The following is a 27,604-nucleotide window of genomic DNA, read 5'->3' on the forward strand; positions in this document are numbered from 1 at the left end:
ACACACCAATATCGCTGAATCAGTGGGAGCCCTGGGCTTGTTTCCCTGCAACAAGACAGTCTTATCAAGGGGTGATGGGAGACAGCGATATTCAAACGGGGTTCCTTATGTCCAGTCTATTCCGCAATTTAGTTTTTGTTGCATTCATTGCAGAAAACTCTGCTTCGCAGTGATATGATGTTGGAAATGGAAGCAATGTTTTCAGTGCTTTCATGGCTATCTCAGGATATTTAGCCTTGACTTTGATCCAGAGTGCCAGCAGAGATGTTATGTCAAACATACTTTTCAGCCCACTGTCATTTGCAAGCTCGAGGAGTTGATCTTCTTCTCACGCTGACATGGATAACGCGTGGGTAATGAGCTCGCATGAGTTCAAGCTCAACAGTGGGTGACAGGAAATGAGGAAAGGTGCTGCTGACTCATATCGCCAAATCATATCGTTCCCTCGCAGCCCGGTGGATGGGGACCCCTCTTTGCACGAAGAGAGACCAATCAGGATGCTCGCTCTCCCTCTCCCTCTTTCTCAAAAAAATCTATTTCCGGGATATTGTATATAATTTCTGGGCGTCAGGGAGCCACTATCGATATGCGGGAGACTCCTGGAACTTCTGGGAGAGGTGGGATATCTGTCTTTGCACACCACAGATATTCTGAGAAGTGACGTCACATATCCTGAGTGGGGCCCTGATGGCACCAATTTGTTGGTAATGCATAACAGCCACTGACTGTCGACCTGGGCAGTTGAGATAGTGATAGCTTACCTTTCTGATTGTTCAGTGTACACATCATGCACAGAATTATTTTAAAAAACTACCTTCAGGGTATATGTATGAGTTGTATATTTAATATGAATGGATTTCATGTTTAGACTTGGGCCTCATCCCCAAACTATCCCAATATATATGTAAATATTTCAAAATCCAAAAATATTTGATATCCGAAGCATTCTGGTCCCAAGTATTTCAGATAAGGATTGCCTAACCTGTAGTAAACATTGCAGGTCAGAAACCCTTTGTGAGAAAGCAAGCAGAGAGAGTGGAGAAGGGAAGTATTGGTGTTAGACCAGGATTGCCAAGGCGATTCCTCTGTTTATAAAGTCATGTGGTTGCTAGATTAATGAGAAAAATCAGAGAAACGAAATAAAGAGACATGTAAAGGCTATTAAATGCTATTGCTTAAATTTGAAACCGAAAGGAGAATGCAGGAAAAGCCAACAGGTCATGAAGTGTCTCTGGAGGAGAAAAGTTTAGAAATAATGCAGATATAATATTCTATCCTAAGTAATTCTTTACCAAGTAACTTAGGTGTGAATAAAATAATTTGAATCCATTCTAAGGAACACTATAGATGTTGCTTTAGAAAAGAACAATGTGCACAAGCCGACAGAGGATTTTCAACATGAAAAACTCTTGTTTTTCTTTACTGCAGGTCTTGCCAGACCTGCTGAGTTTTTCCAACATTTTCATGTTCTAACTTCAGATTTCTGACATCTGTAGTGCTTTGATTTTTCAACTTAGAAAGGCACAAATTAATCAGGAGCAGTCAGTAGGGATTTGTTGGGAAATAATAATGTCTTTGAAATATATTACAGCAAATTTCTACATAACAAACTAAAATTTGGCAGGATTTTATTGTATGAAGGTTATATTTGAGTGTTGTACCACATCGACCTTTTCCACATACTCTTTCAGTGTACCCAAGCTGCACTGAAATATGTGGAAAAGATCCTGAGGTGTCAAATGCAAGATGCTTTTCTTTATTTCTCAGCAAGGTTATAATCCTTGGGTATACTGGAAATCATTGTTCTCCAAGGTCTAATCTACCCAGTATTTCTATTCTTTTGAATAATGCAGCATTAATAAAAGCTGCTTGCTGTAAACAAGTCATTAAGTTCTTAGCTTTTCATATTTTCTGCACAGTAGAAGACCATTCAGTGTAATGAATCTATGCTGGCTCTCAGAGCAATCTCATTTCCCCTTTATCTTCCTATAACATATTCGCTCACGTATACCCATCAATTCCATTGTAATTTTGCTACCACTTAGTTGTAATAATTTATAACAGCTAGCTAACCCATCACCTGTTACAACTTTGGGATGTGGGAGGGAATCTGGAGACATGGAAAAATCCATACCTTTAGAAAGAGTACATGCAAATTCCACAGACAGCACCAGAGATCCAGGTAGAATCTGGGTTGCTAGTGCTGTGAGGCAAGAACACTGCCCTCCACTGCTTTTGTTTCTGTAGTCAGATTCATTCAAATATGAAAGCAAAATAGCTCCTTTTTCTTCATAAAGGAGCTCATTTGAAGATTCTTGATGCCTTTAGAAGTATTATGCATACATTTGCACATTTGAGAGTTGTCCATAGAATGGCTGTACCTGCAGTCATTGGGTCCTTGCATTCACCTCTTCCTGAATTCACTCATGTAGCAATGTTTAGAACCCCAAAGGAATAACAGTTCTATTCTCTTTGATATTTTCAAAGTTCAATATTGAAATTTATTATCAAATTATGTATACTATAAATTTGAGATTGATCTTTTTGCAGGCACTCACAAAACAAAACAAAAGCAATAGAATTCACTAAAAAGCACACACAAGACTGCCATGTATCCAATTTGCAAAAGAGGACAAATCATGCAAACAGTAAAAAGAAAGTGAACAAAAACACATGAAACACAAATGGCAGAGTCCCTGAAATTGAGTCCACAGGTGTGGAGCCCGTTCAGTACTGAGGCAAATGAAGCCTGTCCAGTAGCCCGATGCTTGCAGGGCAAAACTGTTCCCAAACCTGGCGGCGTTGGACTCAAGATGCCGGCACCTCCTGCCGAATGGTAGTAGCGAGAAGAGAGGGAAACCATTCAAATGCAGGCAGATAGTGCTGAACATGGTACCTGTTCATTTTCCGCTGTTGTCCTTGATGATTTTAATCTTGCTCAGTGCTTTAGTCGGCCCAGAGTAAGGAGCCGACCGCAGCTTCATCTTTCACTATCAGGTCTCGAGGCAGCATCCGCAACCCGCTACGGCTGCCCCAGCTATGTCTGCACGCTTGAGAGTCTAGTTCACTGAAATCCCCAGGAGGTAGCAAAAGCATCAGGTTGTTTAGTTGGTTCAAAAGTACCTCCTTAAGAGGGAAATTACAGGCTGCAGACTGCAGAGTATCTAGTAGTTTTCTGAGCTGTCTGCAAAACGTTGCCATTGGTTGCTGGTGCCAACTTGCTGCCACCAGTCTAACAGTGATCAAAGAATATTGAAGTGTTATTAGGAAATAAAGGAAAAACTGATGCATGATGCAAATTTCAACAAAGTGAACTTAAAATGTATATCTTTTAAGAGATACCTTCTTCCTTTCAAAATGTTCAGCATTTCAGAACCAATGAGAGTATTTGATTGCATATCATCTACTTCCTGTGTCTCTTCTTCCACCCCTATTTGATCAGGGTCCAGTTCCTGCCACTGTCTGTAAGGTGTTTACACATTCTCCCCATGACCTTGTGAGTATCCTCTCAGTGCACTGCTTTCCACCCACATTCCAAAGACAAATGGGTTAGTAGGTTGTTGGCATAATATGTTGGCACCAGAAGTGTGGCAACACTTATGGGCTGCCCCCAGCACATCCTTGCACTGTGTTGGTCATTGACACAAAGAATATAACTCTCTGTATGTTTTTATTGTTTCAATGTACATGTGACAAAGAAACTCAAGAAATTCTGCAAATGCTGGTATTCCAGAGTAAAAGGTATAAAATGCTGAAGGATCTCAGAAGGTCAGGCAGTGTCTAGGAAAATGAATAAACAGTTGACATTTCTGGCCGAGGCCCTTCAACAGAACTGGTAAGAAAGGGAGAAGATGATAGAATAAAAAGGTGGGGGAGGGTAAAGAGGACAAGCTTGGAGATAATAGGTGAAGCCAGTTAGGTGTGGGAGATAAGGGACCGGAGAAGAAGAAATCTGATAGGAGAGGAGAGTGGACCATGGGATAAAGAGAAGGAGGAGGAGCACCAGGGGGAGGTAATAAGCAGGTGAGGAGAAGAGGCAAGAGGTCAGAGTGGGGAATAGGAGGAGAGGGTGGGAGGAAGGGAAAAGATAAAAAAAAAAAACGCCTGGAAGGAGAAATCAGTGTTCATACTATCAGGTTGGAGGCTACCTAGACAGAATATGAGGCCTCATCGTGCCAGAAGAGGAAAACATGTTCTGACATGTCAGACTGGGAATGAATATAGGAACTAGAATGGTTGGTCATCAAGAAATTCTGATATTTGGCGGTTGGAGCAGAGGTGCTCGATAAAGTGGTCCCTCAATTTATGTTGGGTCTAGCCAATGTAGTGGAGGCAGCATCAGGAGCACCCAGATACGATAGATGACCCAACAGATTTGCAGGTGAACTGTTGCCTCATCTGGAAGGACTGCATGGGACCCTGAATGGAGGTAAGGGAGGAGGTGAATAAGCAGGTATAGCATTTCTAACTATTTTATTTGTGGCAAATAGAGCTTAATATTCATCTTTAAACATCTCCCATGTCACCACAGGAGTTTTAAACTCTGTTCTTGCACCTTTCCCTTCCATGGACTCAAATAGTTGTAAGCACACTCCATCCTTTGTCTCAACTTTCCCCCTTCCCTCTCCCACTTTGTTTAGATTTGCCTGTCATTCTTCACCCCACCTCAGTCCATCTATCACCCACTGGCCCCTAGCTTACCAGTCTCTACCTTCTCTCTTCTCTCTCAGTCCTGATGCATGGACTTGACCCACAATGTCAATACTTTCTTTCCTCCATGGACACTGGGTTCCTTCAGCCATTTATCTTTTCTTAACCATAAAATCCTACATTTGGGGAATTTTTAGTTTATTGAAATCCATCAGAACACTCGAGCTATGTTTGTCCATTTATATTACAAAAATAACATGCTTGTGTTTCTTGATGTTGATAGCTATGACTTAATCACCATTCAACTTGAACACTACTTCATAATGTTTCCTTTTGGTTCCCTGTTGTGAATTTGGTGATATTCATGTATTTATATTTCTCAAATTTTAATGTGGGCGGGATGGTTGTCTTTTTTTTAATATATAGGAGTTATGAGGATGTTAATTGGGACTGTAAGTTACCACCCAAAGTCAAGCTAGCAGAGGCAACACAGGATGTACAATCTGACCCTTTGTCTCGGCATTCTACTCTAAAAAGATTTGATCCAAGTCCTCATGTGTGGCAAGTAAGTATTTGCATTGGACTGCATATGTAATTAAGATTTAGTATAGAAACTTTCACTTAACATGTTTGTTACTTACTGAAATGGTATGTTCTCACAGGAAAATTTTAGGGAAAGCATGCAATGAAACAGAAACAGATAATGCCGGGAGAACGATTCCACAGATTTTCTGACCTTACAGGGGTGTATACAGTCACAAGGTGGAATAGATAAGGTGAATGTACAGTCTTTTCTCCAAAGAAAGGGAATCAAAGGCTAGAAGGCAGAGGTTTAAGATGAGAGGTAAAAGGTTTAAAATTGAATTGTATTGCATTGTCTTTTTTTTGCTTACATCTTTCATAAAAAAATGAGGAATAACAATCTTTACGATTCATCTTCATACAAATGTACAATGTGCAATTATAGTAATTTATAATAAATATTATATACAACAGGATAGTCAATATAACATAGATATACAGTTGTGTCAGCATGAATTAATCAGTCTGATGGTCTGGTGGTGGAAGAAGCTATCCTAAGCCTGTTGGTCCTGGCTATTAATGCTGTGGTATCGTTTCCTGGATGGTAGCAGCTGGAACAGTTTGTGGTTGGGGTGACTCGAGTATCCAATGATCCTACGGGCCCTTTTTACACACCTGTCTTTGTAAATGTCCTGAATAGTGGGAAGTTCACATCTACAGATGCTCTGGGCTTTCCACACCACTCTCTGTAGAGCCCTGTAACTGAAGGAAGTACAGTTCCTGTACCAAGCAGTAATGCAGCCAGTCAGGATGCTCCCAATTGTGCCCCTGTAGAAAGTTCTTAGGATTTGTGGGTGATGCGTATATGAAAGGACCTGCCCAAGGAGTGGTTGAGTCAGGAACAATAACAACAATCTTGATCTGGTATTGGGAAATGAACTTGGTCAGGTGTCAGGTCTCTCAGTGGGAGAGCATTTTGGAGATAGTGATCACAATTCTATCTCCCTTACCATAGCATTGGAGAGGGATAGGAACAGACAAGTTAGGAAAGCATTTAATTGGAGTAAGGGGAAATATGAGGCTATCAGGCAGGAACTTGAGAGCATAAATTGGGAACAGATGTTCTCAGGGAAATGTATGGCAGAAATATGGCAAATGTTCAGGGGATATTTGTGTGGTGTTCTGCGTAGGTACGTTCCAATGAGGCGGAAAGGATGGTAGTATACAGGAACTGTGCTGTACAAAGGCTGTTTAAAATCTAGTCAGGAAAAGAAAAGCTTATGAAAGGTTCAAAAAACGAGGTAATGATAGAGATTATAAGGCTAGCAGGAAGAAGTTTAAGAATGAAATTAGGAGAGCCAGAAGGGGCCATGAGAAGGCCTTGGCGAACAGTATTAAGAAAAACCCCAAGACATTCTACAAGTATATGAAGAGCAAGAGGATAAGACGTGAGAGAACAGGACCAAACAAGTGTGACTGTTGAAAAGTGTGTATGGAACCGGAGGAGACAGCAGAGGTACTTAATGAATACTTTGCTTCAGTATTCACTACGGCAATTGTAGAGATGACTTACAGCAGATTGAAAAGCTTGAGCATAGACATTAAGAAAGAGGATGTACCGGAGTTCTTGGGAAGTATCAAGTTGGATAAGTCTCTGGGACCGAACGAGATGTACCCCAGGCTATTGTGGGAGGCAAGGGCGGAGATTGCTGAGCCTCTAGCAATGACCTTTGCATCATCAGTGAGGACGGGAGAGGTTCTGGAGGATTGGAGGGTTGCAGATGTCATGCCCTTATTCAAGAAAGGGAGCAGAGATAGCCCAAGAAATTATAGACCAGTGAGTCCTACTTCAGTGGTTGGTAAGTTGATGGAAAAGATCCTGAGAGGCAGGATTTATGAGTATTTGGAGAAGCACAATATGATAAGAAATAGTCAACATAGTTTTGTCAAAGGCAGGTTATGCCTTACAATCCTGATTGAATTTTTTCAGGATGTGACTAAACATATTGATGAAAGTAAAACAGTAAATGTAATGTATATGGATTTCAGCAAGGCATTTGATAAGGTAACCCATGCAAAGCTTATTGAGAAAGTAAGGAGGCATGGAATCCGAGGGGACCTTGCTTTGTGGATCCTGAACTGGCTTGCCCACAGAAGGCAAAGGGTTGTTGTAGATGGGTCATATTCTTCATGGAGGTCGGTGACCAGAAATGTGCCTCAGGGATCTGTTCTGGGACCCCTTCCCTCCGTGATTTTTGTAAATGACCTGGATGAGGAAGTGGAGAGATGGGTTAGTAAATTTGCTGATTACACAAAGGTTGGGGCTGTTGTGGATAGTGTGGAGGGCTGTCAGATGTTACAGTGGGACATCAATAGGATGCAAAACTGGGTTGAGATGTGGCAGATGGAGTTCAACCCAACTAAGTGTGAGGTGGTTCATTTTGGTAGGTCAAGTACGATGGCAAAATATAGTATTACAGGTTTTCCCCGCCATCCAAAGGTAGAGCATTCCTATGAAACGATTCGTAAACCGAAATGTCGTAAAGCGAAGAAGCAATTACCATTTATTTACATGGGAAAATTTTGTGAGCGTTCGCAGACCCAAAAATAACCTACCAAATCATGACAAATAACACATAAAATCTAAAATAACAGTAACATATAGTAAAAGCAGGAATGATATGATAAATACGCAGCCTATATAAAGTAGAAATACTTCTCTACAACGATTGCCTGCACAGATCTCCGTAGCGAAAATCTCACGCAAGCGCTGTTGGCATAAATGCGCTTTCCAGTAATCTTTAAGCTATGAAGCTGCCAAATCTAACAAATAACACGTATAAATACACAGCCTATATAAAGTAGAAATAATGTATGTACAGCATAGTACCACTTACCAGAATTGGTTCAGCGCAGAGCACATTAATGATGGTGTGTTAGACTGAGTCGTCGCAGGTTGGGTGGTGCAGTGGCCCCCACCCTCCGGGCCGCCGACCCGATACGTTGCCGCGAAGAACGCAGCAGTAGCCGGGAAGCACACAGCACATCTTTAAGAAAAAAGCCGAGATAAACATGCTAATTAATTAGGTGCCGCTGACACGTAATTGTCGGCCCAGGTCAGAGGCGATGCAATCGGAAATCGGCACTGATCTGGGCCGACTGTCGGCAGCACCTAATTAATTAGCATGTTTATTTCATTTTTTTTCTTAAAGATGTGCTGTGTGCCTCCCGGCTACTGTTGCATTCTTTGCAAATTGGTACAGTATCTGTCTGGGGCCCGGGGGTTGGGATGGTGGGACATGGGGGTGTCATCTCATCGTCGATCAGGGCAGGCAGCTCATCTTCTCCTATGTCTGCCCGCCTCGATGTCGAAGGTCGAGGTTTGTCATTTGCTGTGGCTGATGTGGAAGGCTTGCTTGACTGCTGAGCCTCGCGCATTTTTCTATCATACAGTTGTTTGTAAGGACTCAAACCATCCTGCAAATATCCCGTAAACCTACGTACCCTTTCAAAATTGAAGTCGTACTTTATCATTGCAGCGAAAATCTCACGCAGCGGCTTCACGTTCATTTCACTACTGCATTAGGTTTCGATTGTTATCCTTTCCTCTTCCAATTGCATCAGCTCTTCATCTATCAGTTCTTGGTCATGGGATGCCAAAACCTCTTCAACATCATCTTCGTCAGCTTCCACAAGCCAAACTCACTTTGTCTTTGCTTCGTTCACCACGATCGAAACGCTTAATTATGTCTAGTTTTACGCTAAGTGTAACACCCTTACTCTTTCAGGCTTTTCTGACACCTTAGAACTCATCTTGCTAACGGCTGCTCAATGCAACGTGTTTAAGCAATGCCGTTCCGAATCCAGGGCAGAGCGGCTGCTCGAGGCGCATGCTGCCTTTTATCGTGCGCTGATTTTTTCGCATGCTGATTTTTTATCGCGCGCTGCCTTTCTTCGTAACAGTGAAAGCACCTTCTGAAAGTGAAAACGGTACTAATGTAGGTCTTTCGTAACAGTGAGGTTTCGTAAAGTGAACGTTCGAAAAGCGGGGGACACCTGTAATGGTAAGACTCTTGGCAGTGTGAAAGATCAGAGGGATCTTGGGGTTCAAGTCCATAGGACACTCAAAGCTGCTGCACAGGTTGACTCTGTGTTTAAGAAGGCATATGGTGCATTGGCTTTCATCAATCGTGGGATTGAGTTTAAGAGCTGAGAGGTAATGTTGCAGCTATACAGGACCCTGTTCAGGCCCCACTTGGAGTACTGTGCTCAGTTCTGGTTGCCTCACTACAGGGAGGATGTGGAAACCATAGAAAGGGTGCAGAGGAGATCTACAAGAACATTGCCTGGATTGGGGAGCAAGCCTTATGAGAATAGGTTGAGTGAACTTGGCCTTTTCTCCTTGGAGCAACGGAGGATGAGAGATGTACAAGATGATGAGAGGCATTGACTGTGTGGATAGTCAGAGGCTTTTTCCCTGGGCTGAAATGGCTAACATGAGAGGGCACAGTTTTAAGGTGCTTTGAAATAGGTACAGAGGAAATGTCAGGGTTAATTTTTTTTATGCAGAGAGTGGTGAGTGCATGGAATGGGCTACCAGCAATGGTGGTGGAGGCGGATACAATAGGGTTTTTTAAGAAACTCCTGGATAGGTACACTGGAGCTGAGAAAAATAGAGGGCTATGGTAAGCCTAGATCATTTCTAAGGTAAGGACATGTTCAGCTCAGCTTTGTGGGCTGAAGGGCCTGTATTGTGCAGTAGGTTTTCTATGTTTCTATGTAACATTTAAAAGACACTTGGACTGAGGTGGGAAAGGAATATGGGCCAAGCACAGGTAAATAGGACTGGCTGAGATGGTTATCTTGGTCAGCATGGACTTGTTGGCCTAAAGGGCCTCTTTTCCATGCTGTATTACTCTATGACTATAACTCAGGTAGTCCAGCAGCTTCTGTGGAAAGAGTAACTTGTTAACGTGTCATGTCAGGGACTCTTCATCAGAATTGGAGGTGGGGGAGCATCGATTTTGAAATCAGAGTTAGGAGGAGTGAAGGATATGACAAAGAAATCTTCTTGGAAATTAGTTAAGGTAATCAGGTAATTAGGAACATGAGTACTGACTTTTTTTTAAATGAAAACAAAGCAAGAAATGGACACAAGCATGATAATAGAAATCAAGGAGAGAGATGTTTACCTGAAGCTGTCGGACAGTAGCCAGATCCCTCATCGACTCAAAATTCAGCAATTGGTTACATAATATACATGATGCTCTTAGTGCAAGGGAAAAAGCCTTCACCTCCGGAGACCAACAGGAGCTCAAGAGGTGCCACTGTGATTTACCTAAAGCCATCAAGGTGGCAAAACGGCAACACAGGGACAAAATCCGGTCACAACTCTGTGACAATGACAATGGCAAGGTCTGCACACCATTGCGGACTTCAAGAGGAAGCACAGCAGTACAGCCAACATGGCCTCATTGCTTCCTTCGAGCTAAATGTTTTTTACACTTGATTCGAGGTTGATAGGGCTGAACCTTCAAGGAGAGCCGCTGACGAGACCTGCACCTTGGTCATCTCCGAGGCTGAGGTATGTAGAACATACCAAGTATCAACAGCCGCAAGGCTGCCGAGCCAGACATCATCCCAGGGCGCGTCCTTAAAGTGTGTGCTGGTGTGTTTGTGGACATTTTTAATCTCTCCCTCTCCTAGTGTGTAGTGCCCTCCTGTTTCAAATCGTCCATCACTGTCCCTGTACCTAAGAAAACCAAGTTAGTATGCCTGAACGATTGGCACCCTGTCACACTCCCAATTGTAAGCAAATGCTTTGAGAGGCTAGTTAAAGACTACATCTGCAGCATGCTACCACCCACACTGGACCCCTACAATTCGCCTACCGACAGAACCGGTCTACCAATGACGCCATAGCCACAGCACTGCACACCATCCTCACTCACCTGGAGAAGAGGGATACATATGTTAGAATGCTATTCCTGGACTACAGTGCAGCATTCAACAGAATAATTCTCTCCAGACTTGACAGGAAACTCTGAGATGTTGGTTTGCACCCCACCTTGTGCAGCTGGATCCTAGACTTCCTATCAGATCACTGACAGATGGTAAAGATGGGCTCTTTCTGACACTCAATTCAGGTGCCCCCCCCCCCCCCAGGGCTGTGTTCTGAGTCCCCTTCTGTACTCTCTTTACACCCATGACTGTACTGCCATACACAGCTCCAATCTGCTGATCAAATGCATAGATGACACGAATTTCTAACAGTAATGAGACAGCCTACGAAGAGAGATTGACACCCTGACACAGTGGTGCCAGGATAACAACCTCTCCCTCAGTATCCAAAACACAACAGAGCTGATTGTGGATTACAGGAGGAATGCACACAAGCTCAAACCCGATCAGCGTCAATGGGTCTGCAGTTGAGAGGGTGAGTAGTTTCAAGTTCCTCAATATACACATCACCGATGATCTCACCTGGACTGTACACACCGGCTTTTTTGCAAAAAAAGCACAACAGCTACAGGCGACTGAAGTTGTTCAGCATGGGCCCCCAAATCCTCAAGACTTTCTAGAGGGGCACTATTGAGAGCATCCTGACTAACTGAATCACCACCTAGTACAGGAACTGCACCAACCTTGATCTCTAGGCACTGCAGAGAGTGGTACGGACAGCCCAGCACATTTGTGGATGTGAACTTCCCTCCACTGAGGACATTTATAGCAGCAGGTGCAGAAAGAAGGCCTGGAAGATCATTGGGGGTACCAATCACCCCAACCATAAACTGCTTCAGCTTCTTCCGTTTGGCAAACGGCACTGCAGCATTAAAGCCAGGACCAACAGGCTATGGGACAGCTTCTTTCTACAAGCCATTAGACGTTGAAATTCACATGTCTGTACATTGCAATGGAGTCATAACACAAAGATTTTTACTCCCTCACATTATGGGATGGATGTAAGATTTAGATAAATTCTAAATTCTTGTCTAATTCTAAACATTTTACTGCAAAAATGGACATTTTCCTGAATTATATTTCTAGTTGCCAGACCTTTGGCCATTTGCTTTTTGAAACGTTGAGGCCCCAGAACAGATCACTGTGATACACCATTCACACATCTCACCAACCAGAGAGAGATCTATTTGTGTACACTCTATTTTATGTTAGTCACTTCTATTCATGTCAATTTCTTATTTCCTGCACTTTTATTTTCTGTGGTAACCTTTGATGTGGCATCTTATTAATGGCTGATGCATTTGTTTTGATAACAGAGAAATGTATTTAGAAATAGTTAATTGAAGCATAAGTGCTATTGAATATTTCTAAAAAATTAGGAGTACATGCAGATCCTACTGGCTGTTGATGGAGTAGCAGTGCTTTTATAGGTGCTCCTACTCTTTTTAATTTACTGCTTCCAACTTGTTTTGAAAACTTACTTTTAAACGCAATATTGCTTTATGATGAGTCATGCTAAAGCTACTTAAAAGGAAGAGGACCCTCCGGCAACTTTGGAATCTATTATGGTAACCATTCGGCAACATAAAAATGAACTTTCAGAGGAGTTTCAGCAACTCAGCGCTGAATTTAAACGGATGGATGGAAAATTGGATTCCATTCAAAAAATTTTAAGTGAACACGATAAACGGATAAAAGAGAATGAAGACATTTTGACGATGTTTGACGTGAAGATTGACAACCTGGAACAGATCTGTGATAAACAGTTAAAGGTTAATGAAATATTAAGACAGAAGATTATTGACTTAGAAAATAGAAACAGAAGAAATAATCAACGTATTCTGGGTTTTAAAGAGTCATTGGAAGGCAATCATCCTTGGGAATTTTTTGTAAACCTTTTGGCTAATTTATTTCAGAATATTTTAAAATTTCCACCTAAAATAGACCGAGCTCACAGATCGCCTGTACCAAGACCTCCTCCGGGAGGACGATCCCGCTCAGTGACAATTTGTCTTCTCGACTTTTGAACAAAGGAACCTCTAATTTGTGAATATCGTCGGAAAGGTGTGATTGATTATGAAGACCAGAAGTTCAGAATTGTGGAAGATTTTTCACCCGAGGTGTTGAATGAATACTTCAAGTTTTAAGAAGTCATGTTTGAGCTGTATAATAAAGGTTTTAAACCCTCTCTTTGTTAACCCGCTCATCTTAGAATCATTTTGAAAAATGGTTCTCAGAGATGGTTTTGCTCGACCGAGGAGGTGCAGGATTTCTTAAGTGCCGAATCAATTTCAGAAGTTTAACTGTTCAGTAACTCTTTACACAAATTTATGTTGCGTCTGCCTGATGGATCCTTTTTTTAGAATCGGCAGTCTAACTGTTCATTACTTTCTTTTGTGAACAATTTTTTTTTACTTTTGGTATGCCTTTATCTAATTTGTACTTTTATTTCCTTGTTTAGAAAATTAAGGATTTAATATTAGTAAGCTTTCTTTGAGTTAATACTTTCTAAGTTAATATGTTTTGAACTTTCATATTTCTTTCTAATATTTTTATACTATAATTTTTTGAGGTTTTTTTAATATATTCAATTTTGCTCTGTTTTTCTGTTGTGTTTTGTTGGAACACAGTTTTGCTGTAAAAATTTTTTTTTGGAGCTCAGATTGTTTTGGGAGGGATGGTAGGTTTAGCTGTCGACTGCCCTTTGGTCGATTTTCTCTCTTTGGGCGGGGCGTAGGGGGTGGTTTTCCTTTTTTTCTATCAGCTGTTTGGTTCTCTTAGCTTCATTTCTTGCTTGGTTACTTTTTCTTAAAGCTCATTGTTTGGATTTAATATATATTCCAGAGGTTTTTATTCAAACATCTCCTTTAAGCAATATTTAAAATGGACCATATTTTTAATTTACTTAGTTTTAATGTGAAAATATTAAACCATCCTGTGAAACATAATAAGATATTTAATTATATTAAGAAATTGAATGTCTCAATTATTTTTTTACAAGAAACACATGTTCGTAAATGTGGTAATTTATGTCTTTTCAGCCGTTGGAAGGGTTTATTTTTCCATTCCTCCTTTCAGGCTAAGGCAAGAAGAGTTTCAATTCTTACAGACAATTCAGTTTCTTTCATTCAACATAATGTAGTGCCTGATACCAATGGGCGTTTTGTTATAGTCTCAGGGAAATTAGATAATAAATTAATGGTTTTTGCTAATTTGTATGCTCCAAATATAGATGATCCAGGCTTTTTTGGACATTTTTTTTCACTTTTACCAGATTTAAGTTTATATTCTTTGGTTTTAGGAGGAGATTTCAACTGTTATTAGATCATGTTTTAGCTTGTTCTTCTTCTAATTGATTGACATGTAGTAGATCTGCCTCCTTTATCCAATCTTTTCTAATGAAATGTGATGTTGTTGATGTTTGGCATTTTTTGCATCCAATAGATAGAGAGTACTCATTTTTTCTCATGTTCATCATACGTATTCCAGGATTGATTATTTTTTGTTGATAGCCAATTGATTCCATTAGTTCGATCCTGTGAATATAAAGAAATTGCTGTTTCAGATCATGCTCTTGTGTTTTTATCTTTAAATCTTCCAGGTGTCTCCCAAATAAACAGATTCTGGCATTTTAATCCAACTCTGTTATCTATTAAGGATTTTTAAAAAATTTTTGGAGAGACAAATTACTCTTTTTTTGAAGAGAATACGCTAGAAGAGACCTCTCATCTTATTTTATGGGATGCTCTTGAGGCTTACATTAGAGGACAAATTATTTCTTTTACCATAAGTGTTAAGAAAAAAGCTAATAAGGAGAGAATTGAATTAGCCAATCAGTTGAAACAGTTAGACCAAAAATATGTTTTGGCTGCTGATCCTGCTTTATATTAAAAATGAAATTAAAACTAAGTACAATCTGCATTTAACTTATCCAATTGAAACTCAGCTTTTAAAAGATAAAAGTCAGTTTTGTGTTCATGAAGATAAAGCGGGTAAACTATTGGCTAACCAATTAAAGACCTTTATAGTTAAACGCCAAATTAAAGAAATTTGTAAAGCTAATTGTGATAAAGCATCTGATCATTTAGAAATAAATGATACTTTTAGAGAATTCTATTCTAAACTTTATAGTTCTGATCCTCCTAAAGATAATACTGTAATGAATAATTTCTTAGATTGATTAAACATTCCTACACTTTCTGATGATAATTAAAAATTGCTGGATCAACCCATTTCTTATGAGGAAATTGCCGAGGTTTTTCACTCTCTGCACTCAGGGAAGACTCCAGGTCCTGATTTTCTGGAGAGTTTTATAAGGCTTTTTCCTCCTTGCTTATACCTCACTTATACTCAGTCCTTTTGGACTCTTTTAAATTAGGTAGGTTGCCACAGTCTTTTTACGAAGCCTCTATTTCACTTATTCTTAAAAAGGATAAGGATCCAACTGAATGTTCTTCTTATAGACCAGTTTCCTTACTTAATATTGATACTAAAATTTTATCTAATCTTTTGGCTCGTAGGATTGAAAATTTTTTGCCATCTATTATTTCTGATGATCAGACTGGATTTATCAAAAATCGATACTCCCACTTTAATATTCGTCATTTATTGAATGTTATTTATTCTCCTTCTAAAGAGATATAAGAATGTGTGATATCCTTAGATGCTGAGAAAGCCTTTGATCGGGTTGAATGGAATTACTTATTTAAAATTTTAGAAAAATTTAACTTTGGGCCCGATTTTATTCAATGGATTAAATTACTTTATCTGTCTCCCTACGCTCAGGTTCTTACTAACTCTCAGAATTCTAAACCACTTAAACTCAACGTGGAACAGACAAGGTTGTCCTTTGAGTCCTTTGCTTTTTGATTTGGTCTTAGAACCTTTAGCTATTGCTTTCTGGGAATCTAATGATATTACTGGTATTTCAAGGAGGGGTATTACTCACAAAGTGTCGCTTTATGCTGATGACCTTTTGCTCTAATGTGGAGTCTTCTTTACCTTCCGTACTTCCTTTACTTTCCTGCTTTAGTCAGTTTTCAGGATATAAACTTAACTTTATGAGTGAACTTTTTTCTTTGAATAATTTGGTATTAGTTAACACTAACCTTTTAAAATTGTAAGAAATCAAATTACTTATTTAGGCATAACAATTACTAGGAATTATAAATTCCTTTTTAAAGAAAATCTTTTTACACTTCTGAATTATGTTAAGAAGGCACTATCAATTTGGTCACCCCTCTCTTTATTGTTGATTGGCCAAATTAATTCTATCAAAATGAATATTTTGCCTAAATTTTTATACTTATTTCAGGCTGTACCTGTTTTCATTCCTAAATCCTTTTTTGATTCTGTGGATTCTATTATATCTTTGTATATATGGAAAAATAAAATTTCTTGATTAAATAAAGTTCATCTTAAAAAAGCTAAAAAGAATGGAGGTTTAGCTTTACCCAATTTTAGGTTATATTACTAGGCAGTCAATATACAGAATCTTATGTTTTGGTTATATTATATTAATCGAGAGGACTGTCCGGTCTGGATTTCTTTAGAAGCTAATTCTGTTAATAAATTTTCTATCATTTCTCTTCTTGGATCCTCAGTTCCTTTATCTTTAAGTAGTTTAACTGATAATTTTGTAGTTAAACACACCTTAAGGATTTGGGTACAATTTAGAAAATATTTTGGTTATTGAGTTTTTCACTTTCAAATCCCATTTTTTCTATGTTCTAAAACCTTCCATGACTGATGTAGTTTTTAAAGAGTGGAATAGATTTAGTATTAAGTGTTTCAGGATTTGTTTGTTGGAGATAGTCTCTCTTCATTTGAACAATTGTCAGCTAAGTATAGCCTATCCAAAACCCACTTCTTTCGGTATTTACAAATTAGAGATTTCTTGCGTTCTCAAGTACATACATTTCCTTATAGCCCAGATAAGAATTTAGTTGATACAATTTTTAATTTGAAACCCTTCCATAATGGATCTATATCTAATATTTATGGTATGTTGTTGGGAATGAGAAATATTCCTTTAGACAAAATTAAAAACCTCTGGGAACAAGATTTACAGATTCCAATTTCTGAGGATACTTGGAATGAAGTTTTTAAATTGGTTAATACCTCATTGTTATGTGTCCCTCATTCCCTTCTACAATTTAAACTGGTTCATAGGGCCCACATGACTAAAGATAAGCTCTCTCGTTTTTATTCAGATATATCTCCCGATTGTGATAGATGTAACAATAGAGAAGCTTCACTAATTCATATGTTTTGGACTTGTCTGAGTCTTGAAAAATATTGGAAGGAAGTGTTCCAAACTTTTTCGGTGCTTTTTAAAGTAAATTTTAAACCTAATCCTTTGACTGCCTTATTTGGTATTGTTGGAGGAAATATTATTTTGGAGACACATGATCTGCATATTTTGGCCCTTATTTCTCTTACAGCCAGGAGGGCATTGTTGCTTTAGTGGAAGGATGCCTCTCTGCCTACTCATACTCATAATTTAGAGAAGATTCACTGTTCAATTTCTGAACCTAGACAAGATTTTTTAACATTGCGGGGACCTTTTTTGAATTATTTTCAAAATCTTTGTCTTGCTGTTAAGCACAGATGTTGGATAACAATATGTTTTATTATATGATAAGGATTTTTTCCTTTTTAAACCAAGTTTTTTTCTGGTAGTGAGTTTGGATTTTTTTGTATAACAAAGTATATCTTTTCAATATTATGTTTAAATTTAATGTATACAGATATGGGGTAATGAAACTATATTTGTGATTCCAATATATAGTAATCAATATATATTATATACAGTATCTTACTGTACTCTATTCTTATATGTAAGAAATCAATAAAAATATTGAAAAAGGAAAGGAGTACATGCAGGAAAATTATTCCTTTCATGAATATTTATTAAAATAATAAACCTCTGCAAATCTCTGAATGGGTGACCAAAGATTTATTACTTGGCGGATAGCTAATAACATCACTTTTCAGATGCTGGATTAATAAATTGAGATTTATCGTATCTTGATTTTGTATAATGACACAGAACTTCTTGGCAGTGGGAAGCTGCCCACTCTCACAACTGACCCACATGTTAAGTCTGTACCAACTCTTACCAAGTTTGTCTGGTGTTGGCTTTCTGTAAAATGCAAGGAAAATACTCAAATTGTAACCTTTGTAAATGGCATCACATGAGGGGACTAGAACAAGTTCACCAACTAGACAGATAAAAAGCACAGACAGGCAATTATGCTGAGTCATTAACTCAGCTGAATTTGAATATCTCCAAATGTGCCAAATCTTCAAAGTTGCCTGTGAAAGTCTAGAAGCCAGTTGCAGATGGCAGTCCTGTGGCCAAGGTGCAGGAGTTTGGAGATTAGCTTTCAGGGTTATATAGTGTTGAAAGCTGAGCTGTTATCAGTGACAGTATTTCTTATTGTTGAAGTAAACCAGAGATGAATGCAATGCAAGGGAGGTAGGTCTTCAGAGGATACTCATTTTCATGTATGCAGATTGCAAGGAGTCTAGCTTGTCAGGGAGGCTGGTGTTTACATGAATCATTACCAGTCTTTCAATTAGGTGTCCTTCAACATTAATGCTGCGCTATCCCTCCATTAGTGATTAACATTCCTTAACTAGATTATCACATCTTCAGATATAATACTTCCCCCTGGATCCTGGATTCCCTGGCATGTGAATGATGCTGAAACTGGTGATGAGAAAATAGCTTACCCTATCCTGAACAATACATACATTTCCAGCACCTGCAAATTTTCTTCTATTTGCATTACCCTGTCCTGAGATGTTTTCTTCATTCACTTGATTATGGGCAACCATTATGTGCAGACACACATACACAGCAGCTAATATTTCTCCCATCGTGCTAGGTTTAGTTTGGTATCCCAGAGAACTGCCTGACTCCCTTACCTTTGAGTCAGTGAAGTTGCTTGCTGTATTGTATCATGATGCAGATTTTTAGTGATAATGCTACAACATGTAGGAAGTGTCTGTACTTGAATCTCATGAGATGTCAAAAAGGAGATGATGTCATAGAGTTTTAAAACACAGGAACCTCCTTCCCCCTTCCCCCTGCCCCTTCCCTCCTCCCCCGCTCCATCTCCCCCCCTCCCCCTCTCCCCCATTCCCCAACCTCCACCTCCCCTCTCCCCTTTCAGCCCAACTGATCTAAGCAGAGCAAGAGGCACCATCTAAGCTAGTCCTATTTACGTGACCTTCTAAGTCTTTTCAAATCCATGTACCCGTCCAACGGTCTTTTAAAAGCTGTGCCTGCCTCAATCACTTTCAGCTCATTCTATGTGTATGATGCCCTTTGTGCAAACTAAAGTTTCTCCTTAATATTCCTAAAGTATGCAAGACTGAAGTGTGAAGCAGAAATATGTTATAGGATACCAAAGAACACCTTACAAATAATTTCTTATTTGGAAATGATTTCTAGTCCAGCAGATTTCCTGGAGCATCATTGTGTTTACTCTAAAGCAATGATTCAGCCAAGCAAAACTAGTTCATAAAGTGAAGGATGCAGATCAGCTTCACAAAATGGCAGCCTCCATTCCTTCGACCTCATGGCAAGAACAAAGACAATTGGTTTGTCTACTTCCACAGTCCTTGATCTATTCGAGTTTGATGTTTTCTTCCATATTTTAATTCCTCCATGGCCAACACAGTATACTCTTCCATCATCAGGGACCCCACCATTCAGGTCATACACTCTCCTCACTGCTGCCATCCGAACAGAGGTACAGGAGCCTTAGGTCCCACACCACCAGATTCAGGAACAATTATTACACCTCAACCATCAGCTTCCTGAACCAGTGTAGATAACTTCATTCACCTGAACGCATAAGTGACTCCACAACCTATAGACTCACTTTCAAGGACTCTGAAAATTATGGTACTGCTTTATTTGGTATTGTTGGAGGAAGGGATATTATTTTGGAGCCATCTGATTTGCACATTTTGGCTTTTATGTCTCTTATGGCCAGAAGGACGCTTTTCCTTAAATGGAAAGATGTGGCTCCTCCTATTCACGCCCAATGGTTACATGACGTGATGTCATGTTTAAATTTAGAGAAGATTCGATGTTCAATCTTTGTATCTAATCAAGACTTTCAAACATTGTGGGGACCTCTTCTGAATTATCTTCAAAACCTTTGATTTGCTGTTAAAGCACAGATGATGACTAACAATCTTTTTTTCTTTTTTTTCTACTAATCAGCTTCGGTCTTGGTAGATTTTTTTATATAATAAAATTATTACTTTTCAATGTTACAAACTAATTGACTTGTACAAATATAGGATAAGGAGTCCTTATATGCGATTTAGTTTAATGTATTGATATTTTTTTTCTTGTACTCTGTATTCTTATATATATAAATTAATAAAAATATTGGAAAGAACTTTGAAAATCATGGTATCTATTATTTACTTAATTATTATTACTATTATGTTTTTAGTGTATTTGCAGTTTGTCTTTTGCACATTGGTTCTTTGTCAGTCTTTGTGTGTAATTTTTCATTGATTCTATTGTATTTCTTTGTTATACTGTGAATGTAAGAAAATGAATCTCAGGGCAGTATACGGTGAGATATATGTACTTTGATAATAAATTCACTGAACTTTGAACGTTGAGATGTAACTAACCAATATTCAGTGCTGATCTAGGACTGCACATTTGGTTGGATGGGAATAAAACTGAATCTAAATCTGTTTTTATTCTCTTGCATAAACAACTTTTAACTGTTAATAGATAGTTGTTAAGAAATATTCTGCTTTATTAAAAACAAATGTAATTAGCTGACACCATGAGTCATTTAGTTATTTATTGTTACCTCTAGGCTGTGGGTGGACTCGGAATCTGGGACAAATCTCAATCCCGACCTTCAAGTGCTTTAGCAAAACCAGTCAATTTGTGAGTAATTCTTCTTCCTACCCTTAAACTCTTCCACTTCACCTTTTAAAGTACCTTGATCTGATAAATATTATAATGTAAATAACATTGATCTTGTTTTATATATTATATATTTTAATATATTATTATACCTTTTTTATATATTACATGTAATGTATGCTGATAAAATAGATGGTTCATTGAAAAAAGTCCTTTCTTTCTTATTACTTTCAAATCTAGCATTAAACTCTAGAAATCTTATATGTAACCCAGTTTTATTGGGTGTCTCTGGAAATAGGCATCATTAGCTCCTTGCTAACAGCCATTGGACTCCGTGGCGAGAAACCCACCTTTCTCAGGCTTCGCACATCTAGGGTGTATACAACTTTGGTCCTGCCAAATCCCTGAGGATGGGATGTCTTGCCCACCCAAACCCCGGTGTGTGTGAATGCTGTGTGATTTACTGACCCCAGAAAGAATTAACAGATTGTACACTGCGTATAATTATAAAGAAGTATATTCAAAAATGTTAAGTTAAGCAAACAGTAATTAAATGAAAGAAAGAAAAAAACAAAAAGGGCCAACTACTATTAACAGTAAAATGTGCACTTAAATTGGAGCTCATCTTGAACTTTTCTGTTACTCTCACGCCGGACTCTCAGTCTGTGTGAAAGCACACACCACCTTCCGAATGTCGTTTGAAATCCATCTCAAACAAACAAGTCTCCCTTGGGAGTATTGGTCCTTCCTCCTTGAAGCCATTCATCTGCACCTTGTGCAACAGGGGTGGCATCCTCAGCCGTCTTTCCTCCTGTCTTCTTCCAGCTCCCGCCAACAAAGACCTTCAACACAGCATTCTCCAGAGCCTTCTCCCACTTCCACTATCCTGACGGGCTGACAGCACATTCCTAAGTTGAACAACAAGCTTCTTATCCTACCTCAAACCTGAACCAGCTGAAAGCAGTACAGTCTGCTCTTACAGAACTGTTACCTACAGCATAGCAGTAAAAATCTTTACCAGGCTGTTATACATACAAAATGAAGTTATGTATGTGTCTGATTTTAAAGAAGTTTTATGAAAATAACTGTAATATTTTTTACAGTACAAGTCCTTTTCCCAGAATTCAACAGATTCCACTCTATAGGTAAGGCATATGCAGCTCCATGATGATTACTGTACATTCTCCTATTACTGGATTCAAAATTGTAATAATTTTATTGTTCCTTGCTAGTGGCTCTATTGCTGGCAACAACCTTGAAGATGTGGATAATCCCTACACTGAATTTATCCCCTTTACTGTTCTTCGAACCAAAAAACCACGACAAACAGATGCAAATTTGTATGTACCAAAAATGTTTTGTTTATGCATTAGGAAGTAAAGTGATCTGAAAGTGTTCTTTCACCAAAGTGTACTGGGAATTGAGTTATTTTATTTCAGTGATAATTTTATATATCTGGAATAGTGTATGGATACATGAGTATAAAATTCATTTTGAAGGATGGAACTAGTTAATAACATGTAATTGAGCAGTTTTCCTATTGCATTTCTGTAAGATTATATTCTAGATTATGAAATTTGCTAAATGTGTTAAATAGAGACATTTTATTAGTTGATTCATTTTAGAAGTTTAAAGAACTTTTTCTGAAAAACAGATGTGTTTCTGTTTAGTTAATTCTTCCTGCGACTGTGGTAATTTTTGCCTTCTGTTAATTTTTTTCTGAAGTTGCCCAGATATCCCTGGTTATACAGGTAAAAGGCAATGGTCTAGCATAGAATCTAATAAATCCAACGTTTCAAGAATGTTCCACGTACCTCCTGAGCAAGTACAAGGGTAGGTAGTTATTTTCACTGATGCTTATGGTTATTTGCATAGTGGACTACATCTTCATTCTCGTGATTTTAGAAAGAGCTATATCGCCATCCGCTGGTGGAAAAGTCTAGCTTTATGAATTGAAAGATTTTTTAGAGACTGGAGGCCGCACAATATTGAACCATTACAGGTGTCTTTCCATTATTCATTGACTTATCTTGAATTATTTAAAATTATTTCTACCTTAGGAACCCAACCTTATTGATAATACAAATTTAACAATCAATAAAATAGTCCTAAATGAATATTATTTAAGGTTTTTTGTTTCCTTGTGATTTATCTTCCCAGGGTTTATGGTGAGCAGTGTAAATGCAAGTTTATGCATTTCTTATTTGCTATCTATAGCCTTGAACTAATAAATAATTTTGAGAGTGTAGGATTGAAGCACAATACAAAAATTCATAATGCTCACGGCTTTTTGTTTCTTTCCAGAATTCCACAAGACACTGAGAAGCAGTCAAAATATAGGCATCAATCACCACTATCTAAGATGGTGACAACAGTTCCACCTTACAATCCCTTTAATTCAGTAACACCGAAAGCACTTCTAAATCAGTTCGTTTAAAACTATTATAAGAAATGACATCTGTGTAGGAGATTTATATGACAATTACAACTGCATATAGATTTAATAATTTTTAAAACTGGAAATGAAGTTACTCATTTTTAAAAATTTTCTTTTTTGTTCCATCAATTTTCTTTCCTTTGTTTCTGAAGAGATTTGCTATGTTTAGCTTTACCAGTGCAGCAGTAATCTAATGTTATTACACCAATGCCAATTCTTCATTTCTAAATCTGAGTAGTAAATTTTGGGCAATTTATTCAACAGTTGGAGGCAATGTCGCCCAACTTGATTTTCAAATCTTTACGTGCATATGCTACAATACAATGGAGCTTGGAGTATGTTCAAACTAAAACATAGAAACACAAATGTCAGATTTTGCTGGAAGGATAATGATATATTAGAAGTGTGCACATTACTAACGAGCAATGTTAACATTTGACAGAAGGAGAAATATGCATCATTTGCAAATCTCTCCAAAGAGCTGCTTGTCATTTGATGTATCTCCAAGATTAGTCTTACTCACTTGCATGCTGACTTCAAAGTTACAGAAACATAGAAAACCTACAGCACAATATAGGCCTTTCAGCCCACATATCCTTGTGCCAAACATGTCCTTACCTTAGAAATTACCTGAGGGTTACCCATAGCCCTCTACTTTCCTAAACTCTATGTAGCTATCCAGGAGTCTCTTAAGAGACCCTATCCTATCTGCCTCCACCACCGTTGCCAGCAGCCCATTCCATGCACTCACCACCCTCTGCATAAAAAAAAACTTACCCCTGACATCTCCTCTGTACCTGCTTCCAAGCACCTTAAAACTGTGCCGTCTCATGCTAGCCATCTCAGCCCTGGGAAAAAGTCTCTGACTATCCACACGATCAATTCCTGTCATCATCTTGTACACCTCTATCAGATGACCTCTCATCCTCCGTCGCTCCAAGAGTTCACTCAACCTATTCTCATAAGGCATACTTGCCAATCCAGGCAACATCCTTGTAAATATCCTCTGCACCCTTGCTATGGCTTTCATCCTTCCTGTAGTGAAGCGACCAGAACTGAGCACAGTACTCCAAGTGGGGTCTGACCAGGGTCCTATGTAGCTGCCACATTACCTCTCGGCTCTTAAGTTCAATCCCACGATTGATGAAGGCCAATGTACCATATGCCCTCTTAACCACAGAGTCAATCTGCGCAGTAGCTTTGAGTGTCCTTTGAACTCGGACCCCAAGATCCCTCTGGTCTTCCACACTGCCAAGAGTCTTACCATTAATACTATTATGCTGGTAAAGAACTTGACATAATAGGAGCAGTTACTTTTGTGGAACACACTAGCAGGTTGTTGAAATGTATACACTGACCTGGTGGTGATTGTGTTTGAATCCTTATAAACTCAACCACTATGCACAATAATAAACAGTTGAGTTTGTGAAGATACTATTCCATGTTTGTGAGAGTTATCTTGTTTATAGCAATCAGTGACTATTTGACCTTATGATTTGAATCCATTTGTTTTTAACCGTATGCTTTGGAACTAGATTTGACTCACTCCAGTGTACAGGAATAGGAAGTCCTGTGTATGGTATATTATTTATTTTCGTTGTATTGAGCACTGGTTGTTTTAGGTTGTTTTGTGCATCTGGCACTTTACAATGTGGTTTTAATTGGAACCCTGTCTATGGAAAGAAGAATATAAGTACTTCCCAGAAGATTTTCCATCCTTGGGATACTATTTTCACAGCTCATTGTTTTGAAGCAATGTCAATCAAGTCTTTGGATATTATTCCAGTTTTCCTGCTCTGATAAGAATTGATATTTCAGTCTAATATGTGCTGTCACTACTGTGATAACCAAGTTTGCTTAATTTTCTTGAATAGAATTCAGTGCCGAAGTCGACTGTAACTCCTCACTATGGTAGGGCAGAGGTTTTTAATTAAATAATTGAGAAGTGTTCAATTAACTTTTATTGGTTTTGACAACTGGCTGTCAAAGTTGTTTTAATTTATTTTGTGAGTGTCTTATGTTGTGCCTCCAAGTCTGACATGATGCTATCAGATCAGATTATCTACAGTATATTATCTCACAATGGGGGAATCCAGCTATTTCTCCAGTACAACCTTTGGTTGTATGGAAACCAAGTCTGAAGTTTATTTTGAAGACAAAACCATGTATGAGCCAACTCTGCTGATGTCACTCTTGCAGAATCAAATGAGAATGTAAGGTTTTAGAGAATGGCCATCCACACCATCTAGTGACTAATGAACACAGCACTCTGAAATTAAATTATAGATCCAAAATCAATCCAATATTTACTGAATGACTGTGTCCCTTGCACTTGCTCTGCCATTCAAACCAACATGCCACTGGATGTACTATACTCAGATTTCCAAAAGGCATTTGCTAGGGTTCAGAAAGCTTTTTAAGAAATCACGATATAAGAAGTAATATATTGTCGTGAATAAAAGATTGATGGCTACAAGAAACAGCAGTCAACAATAGGTTTTCTGGTTAACAGCATGTCAGAAGTGGTGCACCAAGGGGATCTCAGATTTTCACAATGTGTGTAAATTAATGAAGGCACTAAAGGGAAGGTTGTTAAATTTTGTAGTGGGGTGTAGGCAGATTAAGTCAGAAAACAGAAATTTAGGGGAAAGTTGTCAAATAGTCCACTTTGGCAGGAAAAATAAAGTAGAAACATATTATCTAAATGGTGAGATTGGAGAGCTTGGAAAATGCAGAAGGATGTAGGTAATGTACACTGTCCACTGATTTACAAATGCCAGTGTACAGTTGCAGCAAGTAATCATTTATCGATAGGTGATTTGGATCCAAAAATAGGCAAGCAATACTTTAGTTACTTAGAATATTGTTGAGGCCACATCTGGTATAGTCTGCATAATACTAGTATAGTACTGATCTCCTTATCCAAGATAACTGTGAATGCATTAGAAATAGTTTATAGAATGCTTACTGAAATGGGAAGATTGTCTGATGAGGAAAGATTGAACTGTCTTGGCTTGTAAATGCCAAAGAGAGTGGATTTGATTGAAACATGTAAGATTCTCAGTTTCTGTTATATCTTGACTTAAATTAATGTTGTTTGCCTGGTCTAAATACAGACAGAACCAAATATCAATTTTGTTATTGGCAACTGAAAACTGAGATTTGAAACGAAGCTCAAGTTCCTCTATATTAATAGGGCACCTACCTCAGCAGGAATCCCCCCCCCCCCATTAATTCCCTGGCTAAACCTTTCTTATCGGAACCTTACATGTTCCAATCAAATCTACTCTCTTTGGTATTTCCATGGATGATGTGGGAGCGGTGGGGTATGTTTCGTTTTGTGGGAGACTCTGGAACTGGGTGTCATTGTTTAAAAATAAGGGTTTTGCCCATTTGAGGCATAGGTGAGCAAAATTCTTTCAGGGTCATCAGTCTTTGGAACTACATTCATCAAATAATGGTGGTGGCAGAATCCTTGAATATTAAGGCATTGCTTGTTATATTTTTAATAAACAAGGGGGGCAGGTGAAAGATTAGTGGAATAGACTAAAATGTAGAGTTAGATTATAGATATTTTATTAAACGCTAATCCAGATTCAGGCAGTGTTCTTGCTCCTGTTTCAAGTGTTCGTTTGTATACTAGTTACTGTATATTCTAACCGCCTACTGAACTCGCATGTTAGCTTTCTGGGACTTGGTACAGAGTCCCTTAGAAGGTCTACATTTTGCAATTTCTCACTAGTTAAAAAATACCTAGTATTTCTGTTTTGTTCTGCTAAAGTAAGCAACTTTACATTACTGCTGTCTACATCATCTTGAATCCTGTTTACACTGTCCTCACTACTTATTGCACATTTACAGTTAGTTTCATGTTCCTAGAAAATTCAGAAATCTATCCTTTAAATCCCTCAGCTAAATTATTGTTGTAGATACTTTGGGCCCAAGCATATCCCTGGTTAGAGCATATCATACAGTACTCCACCTGACACAGTATTTTCCAGCAATAAATATCCTAACATGCATTGATGTTGAGCTTAATCAAGCCTTCAAGGGGAGACCTCTGGCTGCGTGTATCACCCGAAATATGGAATTCCAAGAATTTAAAGGTTTGCATAAAATGG

At 38.6% G+C, this 27,604-nt stretch overlaps 1 protein-coding gene across 1 annotated transcript in view; it reads left to right on the top strand.

Moving 5' to 3' along the window:
• The window catches only part of LOC140195360 (protein SPMIP7), a 42,126-nt gene extending 17,206 nt beyond the window's left edge, over window positions 1–24,920 (top strand). The window contains exons 4-9 of the mRNA XM_072253541.1: window positions 5,077–5,215; window positions 20,994–21,067; window positions 22,150–22,191; window positions 22,279–22,386; window positions 22,772–22,879; window positions 23,351–24,920. Coding sequence (XP_072109642.1) covers window positions 5,077–5,215; window positions 20,994–21,067; window positions 22,150–22,191; window positions 22,279–22,386; window positions 22,772–22,879; window positions 23,351–23,483 — 604 coding nt within the window. The 3' untranslated portion in view covers window positions 23,484–24,920. The remainder of the gene's footprint in view (window positions 1–5,076; window positions 5,216–20,993; window positions 21,068–22,149; window positions 22,192–22,278; window positions 22,387–22,771; window positions 22,880–23,350) is intronic.
• The last annotated feature ends 2,684 nt before the right edge of the window (window positions 24,921–27,604 follow it).

This window comes from Mobula birostris, chromosome 3 (assembly GCF_030028105.1).
Source record: "Mobula birostris isolate sMobBir1 chromosome 3, sMobBir1.hap1, whole genome shotgun sequence".
NCBI classification, from domain to species: Eukaryota; Metazoa; Chordata; class Chondrichthyes; order Myliobatiformes; family Myliobatidae; genus Mobula; species Mobula birostris.